At 42.0% G+C, this 9,098-nt stretch overlaps 1 protein-coding gene across 6 annotated transcripts in view; it reads right to left on the bottom strand.

Moving 5' to 3' along the window:
• LOC110463018 overlaps nt 1–9,098 on the bottom strand; it is a 41,754-nt gene that overhangs the window by 26,707 nt on the left and 5,949 nt on the right. For all 6 annotated transcript variants that reach the window (XM_021517339.1, XM_021517341.1, XM_021517340.1 and 3 more), the window contains 3 exons: nt 7,033–8,538; nt 5,232–5,373; nt 1,026–1,105 (listed from right to left, as the gene is read on the bottom strand). In XM_021517339.1, coding sequence (XP_021373014.1) covers nt 1,026–1,105; nt 5,232–5,373; nt 7,033–8,538 — 1,728 coding nt within the window. The remainder of the gene's footprint in view (nt 1–1,025; nt 1,106–5,231; nt 5,374–7,032; nt 8,539–9,098) is intronic.

Below are 9,098 nucleotides of genomic sequence, written 5' to 3'. Positions count from 1 at the left end.
ACCTCTGGTAACAACCTACCCATTCAGCCCCTCAACCATCTCTGGTAACAACCTACACATTCAGCCCCTCACCCATCTCAGTTAACAACCTACCCATTCATCCCCTCACTCATCTCTGGTAACGACCTAACCATTCAGCCCCTCACCCATCTCTGGTAACAACCTACCCATTCAGCCCATCAACCACCTCTGGTAACAACCTACCCATTCAGCCCCTCAACAACCTCTGGTAACAACCTACCCATTCAGCCCATCAACAACCTCTGGTAACAACCTACCCATTCAGCCCCTCAACAACCTCTGGTAACAACCTACCCATTCAGCCCCTCAACAACCTCTGGAAATGACCTACCCATTCAGTCCCTCACCCATCTCTGGAAACGACCTACACATTCAGCCCCTCACCCATCTCAGTTAACAACCTACCCATTCAGCCCCTCACTCATCTCTGGTAACGACCTAACCATTCAGTCCCTCACCCATCTCTGGTAACAACCTACCCATTCAGCCCCTCACCCATCTCTCTGGTAACAACCTACCCATTCAGCCCATCACCCATCTCTGGTAACGACCTACCCATTCAGCCCCTCAACCATCTCTGGTAACAACCTTCCCATTCAGCCCCTCAACAACCTTTGGTAACGACCTACCCACTCATCCCCTCACCCATCTCTGGTAACAACCTACCCATTCATCTCCTCACCTATCTCTAGTAATGACCTCCCCACTCATCCCCTCACCCATCTCTGGTAACGACCTACCCATTCAGCCCCTCACCAATCTCTGGTAACGACCTACCGACTCATCCCCTCACCCATCTCTGGTAATTACCTACCAACTCAGCCCCTCACCAATCTTTGGTAACGACCTAGACTCATTCCCTCACCCATCTCTTCAGTAATATATATGATTTTTTTTCAATTTACCCTTGGATTAAGATTACTATGTCTACATCTCATAGGAACAATAGATTATATTAGTCTGAGATTAAAATATAACAGATTAATTATACAAACAGGACTCACCATCAAAATTCACACCTACTGTTGCCTTCTCCTTCTCATGTTCATGGTCTCGCACATTTTGGTTTGCCAGTCGAAGCTTCCTTAATTTCAAACAACAAACCAATTAGATATCAATGATATACTCGTAATGATCTAGCCGGGCCTCATTTCACAGCAAAGAGGTCAGTAAATAGTAGAAAACTTGTCCTTCAAAATACTGGGTAGTTAGTGGGTAACTTTAAGAGAGATGGCCTGGTAGGGGCAACTTGATGAGTGGTAGCTGGAAAGCGGGTACCTTGATAAGTGGAGGCGGGATAGCGGGTGACTTGATGAGTGGAGGCGGGATAGCAGGCAATTTGATGAGTGGAGGCTGGAAAGTAGGTACCTTGATAAGTGGAGGCGGGATAGCTGGCAATTTGATGAGTGGTGGCTGGATAGCGGGTAACTTGATGATTGGAGGCGGGATAGCAGGTACCTTGATAAGTGGAGGTGGGATAGCTGGCAATTTGATGAGTGGTGGCTGGATAGCGGGCAACTTGATTAGTGGAGGCGGGATAGCAGACAATTTGATGAGTGGTGGCTGGATAGCGGGCAACTTGATGAGTGGAGGCGGGATAGCAGGTACCTTGATAAGTGGAGGCAGGATAGCTGGCAATTTGATGAGTGGTGGCTGGATAGTGGGCAACTTGATGAGTGGAGGCGGGATAGCAGGCAATTTGATGAGTGGTGGCGGGATAGTGGGCAATTTGATGAGTGGAGGATGGGTAGAGGGCAATTTGATGAGTGGAGGATTGGTAGAAGGCAACTTGATGATTGGAGGCAGGATAGCGGGCAACTTGATGAGTGGAGGATGGGTAGAGGGCAACTTGATGAGTGGAGGATGGGTAGAGGGCAACTTGATGAGTGGAGACGGGATAGCAGGGAACTTGACGAGTGGAGGATGGGTAGATGGCAACTTGATGAGTGGAGGCGGGATAGCGGGCAACTTGATGAGTGGTGACTGGATAGAGAGCAACTTGATGAGTAGAGGCGGGATAGCGGGCAACTTGATGAGTGGTGGCTGGGTAGTGGGCAACTTGATAAGTGGTGACTGGATAGTGGGGAACTTGTTAGGTGAAGGCTGGATAGATGGCAACTTGATGAGTGGTGACTGGATAGAGGGCAACTTGGTAAGAGGATGTTGGAAGGTGGGCAACTGTGCAATAGGAGGCTGGATAGTTGGCAACTGTACAAGTAGAGACTAGATAGTAGGCAACCTTACAAGTGGAGACTAGATAGTGGGCAGCTGTTCAAGTAGAGACTAAAATAGTGGGCAACCTTACAAGTAGGTACTAGATAGTAGGCAACCTTACAAGTGGAGATTAGATAGTGGGCAACTGTTCAAGTAGAGACTAAAATAGTGGGCAACCTTACCAGTAGATACTAGATAGTAGGCAACCTTACAAGTGGAGATTAGATAGTGGGCAACTGTTCAAGTAGAGACTAAAATAGTGGGCAACCTTACCAGTAGATACTAGATAGTAGGCAACCTTACAAGTGGAGACTAGATAGTGGGCAACCTTACAAGTAGAGACTAGATAGTGGGCAACTGTACAAGTAGAAACTAGATAGTGGGCAACCTTACAAGTAGAGACTTGATAGTGGGCAACTGTACAAGTGGAGACTAGATAGTGGGCAACCTTACAAGTAGAGACTAGATAGTGGGCAACCTTACAAGTAGAGACTAGATAGTGGGCAACCTTACAAGTGGAAACCAGATAGTGGGCAACTGTACAAGTAGAGACTAGATAGTGGGCAACTGTACAAGTAGAGACTAGATAGTGGGCTACTGTACAAGTAGAGACTAGATAGTAGGCAACTGTACAAGTAGAGACTAGATAATGGGAAACTGTACAGGTAGAGACTTGAAAGTGGTCAAATGTACAAGTAGAGACAAATAGTGGGCAACTGTACAAGTGGAGACAGGTTGTAGGAAGTAAAGGTAGACAGGCTGTAGGAAGTAAAGGTAGACAGACTGTAGGAAGTAAAGGTAGACAGGCTGAAGGAAGTAAAGGTTGACAGGCTGAAGGAAGTAAAGGTAGACAGGCTGTAGGAAGTAAAGGTAGACAGGCTGAAGAAAGTAAAGGTAGACAGGTTGTAGGAAGTAAATGTACATAGGTTGTAGGAAGTAAAGGTAGACAGGTTGTAGGAAGTAATGGTAGACAGGCTGTAGGAAGTAAAGGTAAACAGGCTGTAGGAAGTAAAGGTAGACAGGCTGAAGGAAATAAAGGTAGACAGGCTGCAGGAAGTAAAGGTAGACAGGCTGTAGGAAGTAAAGGTAGACAGGCTGTAGGAAATAAAGGTAGACAGGCTGTAGGAAGTAACGGTAGACAGGCTGAAGGAAGTAAAGGTAGACAGTTTGTAGGAAGTAAAAGTATACAGGCTGTAGGAAGTAAAGGAAGACAGGCTGAAGGAAGTAAAGGTAGACAGGTTGTAGGAAGTAAAGGTAGACAGGCTGAAGGAAGTAAAGGTAGACAGGTTGTAGGAAGTAAAGGTAGACAGGTTGTAGGAAGTAAAGGTAGATTGATATCAAAGGTTTACTTTTTAAACAAACAATGTACGAATTAAATGTGAGCTTATGCCATACCGTGGCGTCCGTCGTCCATCCGTACGTCAACAATTACTTTAAACGACTCCTTCTTCTTAACCACTAATTGGAATTTAACTAAATGTTACTGGAAGCATCAAGGTGGGGCCATCGAAAAGGGTTATTTAGCTATATTGCTTTAAGCGTTTTCTTCTGTAGAACTGTGCACTGGATATCAACCATATTTAAGTGAAAGCAACCCTAGGTGGTGGTGATTCAAAATTGTACAAATGGTTGGGCTGACCCCCCAGGAACCTGAGAGGCGGGGCCAAATTGGGGCAATTTGGCTATATAGCTATAAATGACTTCTTCTGTAGAACAATGCACTGGATATCAATCATATTTGATCAAAAGCATTCATGGGAGGCAGGGATTCAAAATTGTACAAATGGTGGGGATGAGGGGCGGGGCCAAAAAGGGTTATTTGGCTATGTTGCTTTAAGCGACTTCTCTGGAACTAAGTGATGGATATCAACCATATTTGATTGGAAGCATCCCTAGGTGGTGGGGATTCTGTTTCAAAATTGTATAAATGGTTGGGCTGACCCCCCAGGGGGCTGAGGGGCGGGGCCAAATGGGGGAAATTTGGCTATATTGCTATAAACGACTTCTTCTGTAGAACTATGCCATGGATATCGATCATATTTGGTTGGTAACATTCATGGGAGGCAGGGATTCAAAATTGTACAAATGGTGGGGCTGAGCCTCCGGGCTAAGGGGGGNATGATATTTGAATTGATCCTGGGGTCTGGCCACAACCCTAGGGACCTAGTTTCTGAGTCACAGCTTAGAAACAGTCGAGATCCCCAACCCATAACTATACATAAAATTGCTGGGCATGAAAAATCTAATACAGATATGCTACAAGGATGGCCTTGAGGTCAGGCATATTCCATTGGATCTCATTTGGAGATTATTTTGCCATGATTGCTTAGATATCCAGGTGAGCGATACAGCTCCTCTTGTTCATGTCACTCAACCCGAGACATTTCGCCTACCGATAGGGAGCATATACACACTGCATCAGATAGGTTAGAGGTAGGGTGTAGATCTTGCCCCCCTCCCCTGTTATGTCAGTATCGGGTTATTCAGATGACTCAGCTGGTGTCCCCCCTTGTCTCTGTTCATGTTCTGAGTTTTCCTGATTTTAAAGGGACCAACACACAAAAATGAGACAAATCAATGAAGCAATAAAAATCAGGAAAACTCGAAACATGAACAGAGACAAGGGGGGACAACAGCTGAGTCATCTGCAAGACCCGATACTGACATAACAGGGGAGGGGTGAGATTTACACCATACCTGTAACCTATCTGATGCAGTGTGTATACGCTCCCTATCGATAGCAGAAATGTCTTGGGTCGAGTGACATGAAAAAATATACAATTTCGTCACATTGTTGTACACATAAATAACACAAATCACTCACTTAGTCATATATATAGCTTGACAAAGGGACCAGTCGGTCTTGAAACGTTGTGACACGTTTAATATGTACATTGTTTGTGTAAAAAGTAAAACTTTCCAAACTGATAAATCTTATTGAAGATATATATTGACTTTACATATATAAAGACTACATTGACTGTGAGTGTTTGTACCTGCGAAGCTGTGCATTCTCGTTACGGAGTGGTTGTAGAGCCAAATCTATCTCGGCCTGAAGACTGAATGTAGCACTTAGTTGGGGAGTGGAATCCAGTGACTTTTCTATTTCCTTTGCCAGGCGACCAATCTCTATGTCCTCTACAAATTGAATGTTTATAGACAGAAGAATCAGCATTCATAAATTCAGCTATATAAGACTACAGCTAACCAAACACATGTATTCATGCTTTTGAATTTTTCATTTTTTGTATTATATCCCAGTATAAAGTTTGTAGTAAAAATGTGACATTTTTTGTCTAATTTAGAATACAGACCTGTGCAAGTGCTACTCAACACTACACAAACCTTATACAAACATAAAAAAAGTTACGCTAAGGATCAAATCTTATACAAACAATAAAAGTTCTGCTAAGGATCAAACCTTTTACAAACAAAAAAGTTACGCTAAGAATCAAACCTTATGCAAAAAAAATTACACTAGAAAAATATGAGAGGGGGCATGTCCATCAGTGGTAATTCCTAACTCAAGTGCTATTTACACCGTCTACCACTAAGGTTTAATTAGGTGACTGAGAGAAATCTATCAGTACCTCGTTTTGACAAAAAGGTTTTAGGCTGGGTTTTGGGAAGCAAACCCATATTGCAATATATTGTAATATCTAACTGAAAATTGCATTACATATTGCAATATATTGCTTAAGGTTAAAAAGACTTTTGTTTTAGCAAGTGTTGATCCAGTTTTAAATATGTTGATACTATGTTCTCTCTTAATACTAGAAATAAAGAAAACAAATTCTATATTGCATAATTTCTAACACCTGTGGTATGTTGTTTTTTTAAATTTTACCTATAGGTATATTGCATTGACTCAGCTGCCATACAACAGTATACTGGTATAATTCATACAGAGTCATTACAATATATCATTATACCAGTATACTGTGGTATATGGCAGAGTCAATACACTGGTACAGTGTATATTGTATTGACTCTGCCATGACACAGTATATGGGTATCTTGTATCGACTCTGCCATGACACAGTCTATGGGTATATTGTATCGACTTTGCCATGACACAGTATACGGGTATATTGTATTGAGCCTGGTTTGACACAGTATATGGCTATATTGTATCGACTCTACCATGACTCAGTATATGGGTATACTGTATTGACTCTGCCATTACACAGTATATGGGTATACTGTATTGACTCTGCCACACAACAGTATACTGGAATAATTCATACAGAGTCATTACAATATATCATTATACCAGTATACTGTTGTGTGGCAGAGTCAATACATATTTCCGTTAAACTGTTGTATTGCAGAGTCAATACATATTTCCGTTAAACTGTTGTATGCCAGAGTCAATACACTGGTACAGTGTATTTTGTATTGACTCTGCCGTGACACAGTATATGGGTATCTTGTATCGACTCTGCAATGACACAGTATATGCGTATATTGTATCGACTCTACCATGACTCAGTATACTGGTATAACGGTAATATGTATTGACTCTGCCATACAACAGTATACTGGTATACAAGTAATATCACAAACCTCTAAAAAGACATCCTGTAAAATTTTCAACTGAATGTTTGAAAAATACTTTTTGAGTGGGAAACCCATAGATACAGGCACTACACATTTACTAAGCAGATGCTACACTCAGAATGGAACAGTAAACTTGGACAATGATACTTCTGAAAAACATGGTAACATGGTTCAAGAAAATTCAATGAAGAAAATCAACAGAATTGGTATACTACAAAATAAGGTAATTGTACATACTGTTTATTTTACCACATTCTTTCATCTCTCCCAGCAAGTATCGGACTCTCTTCATACCAGCGTCTAGTCTCACTCCACTCCAGGGATTGGGCTGTCCAGCAACACTGTCCTGACGCTTTACAGCAGAGCTCTGATGTGTGAGGCCTGCCAACTCAGCTTCACTTGTCAGCACAGACACAGGAATATCAATGTTTGGCGGAACATGACCCTGACTGCTTGTATTGTGACACTGACCTTTGCCATCGTGATGTTCTGGCCCAGGGATATGTGCTAAGCTTGGGTAGTGTACTAAGGACACAGGCACTAGTTCTTTGCCTTTGTCTGTGTGAATCAGATGGTACAGAGTCCCAGCTGATGATGTACCATTACAACCTCCAGCATTTTCTGCACTAAATTTTGAAGACTGTGTTTGAAAAGAACCTGTTGTATTTTCACTGCAATCATTTAATAAAGAGTTTCCTTTTGCACCTTTAACATTTTGTCTGGTTTTTAAATCTGCTGTTACCTTTGACTTTTCATTGAAACTCTGACCTTTTGACTCGTTTGCTGGAGGAAATGTGTTGCTGCTTTCAGAGACTGTACTACGAGGGGTAAGGTTCTGAAATGTGTTTGTACCAGAAACAGATCCATCAATTGTTGATATAGTGTCTGGAACAGTATCCTTGATCACATGACCTCGTCTGGGAGATTTCAATGGTCCACTGTCATCTCTCTCAGGTATTTCCCAAATATAGTTGTTATGGGATCTGTGGTTTGAATGTAAATGGGCCTGGTTTGGTGGATTGGTAGAAGTTGAAGTAACAGGTATGAGTTGAGCATTGTGTATTTGTCTTTCCTCACCTGGGGCTCCTGCTGTCATGGGGCCATGTGGCCGGATCTGGTAAAGACCATTTTGAAACTGAAATCCTGGTGGGATATTTCGGTCATCTATATCCGAGTTAGCTACCGGTCTAGGTAAGTATATGTACTCTGTGCCACTGCTGTTTCCAGTGGTCTGAAGAAGTGAGGTTCTGCTTTTATCACCAGAGCTACCTGATTGGTTGTTCCCTTGTGTTGCACAAACATGCTCTGGCATATTTCCAGCAGCATTAACTGGCACAGTTGAAAACCCTGTTGACTCCCTTGGTATATATGCCTGAAAGGCTCCAATGTCACTGTCACGTTTGTCTAAACCTTTGGCCTCATTTTGATCATTGTTGGTTACTTGGAAACCTTGACTTGGGGATATGTACACACCATTCCCGCTGTGAGGTATGACCGATTTAGGTCCATGACTACTGAAGAATTGGTCATTCATTCTTTGAAAATAGCGCTCCTTTTGAATGTCCAGTGTAGTGGTCCCTATACTGTAGGCTTCATAAGGAACCACATTTGTAGAATTGGTATCCCTCTCTGGTATGATCTGGGGCCGGTCAGGGTCTGGTGTGGATGATGCCAGTCTGTTGTTAAAGGGGGTGTTCCCCAAGATAGACATAGCTGACACATAACCAGGAGTCGGCTGGACATCTGTTCAAAACGGGATGAAAATGATTTCATAAAAATATTACAATTATTCTTTAAGTGTGCTTTATTTATAAACTAAACAGCAGATATATTTTATACATTCCATTCTTGAATTGAAAATTAAGAATACAATAATATCTAAGATTATCCAGATGTACTATTTTTGCACACATGTAAAGTTATTGAAAATTCAACCTGTGACATTTAGACTCCTTGTCAGTAGTCCTCCTCATGCTCCTTGATCATTATCCTTTGATAATTACCATGTACTAAATTGAAAACTTACAATAGTGTCTTGTTCTTATGTCTAGGACAGTGAATACCTGTCCAATTTCAATATCATTCACATTTTTTGAAAATGCTATTGAAAAAGTTTGCCTTTTGAACTGATATAGCTCGAGCTGCAATATATGTCATATGGACCAACAAGACGACCTGCACTACTGATAATGAGCTGGCTCCTTTAATAAGATAAATCCTGCAAATACACAAAATGGAACTTTCCATTTCATGAAGGAAAAATATTTTAAAGCAGAAATCAAGTAAAGGAAACAAAGCACATA

Source organism: Mizuhopecten yessoensis, unplaced genomic scaffold (genome assembly GCF_002113885.1).
Source record: "Mizuhopecten yessoensis strain PY_sf001 unplaced genomic scaffold, ASM211388v2 scaffold10855, whole genome shotgun sequence".
Taxonomy (NCBI): Eukaryota; Metazoa; Mollusca; class Bivalvia; order Pectinida; family Pectinidae; genus Mizuhopecten; species Mizuhopecten yessoensis.
Note: the sequence above shows the minus strand (reverse complement) of the source record. Positions and strands in the feature narration are given on the sequence as shown.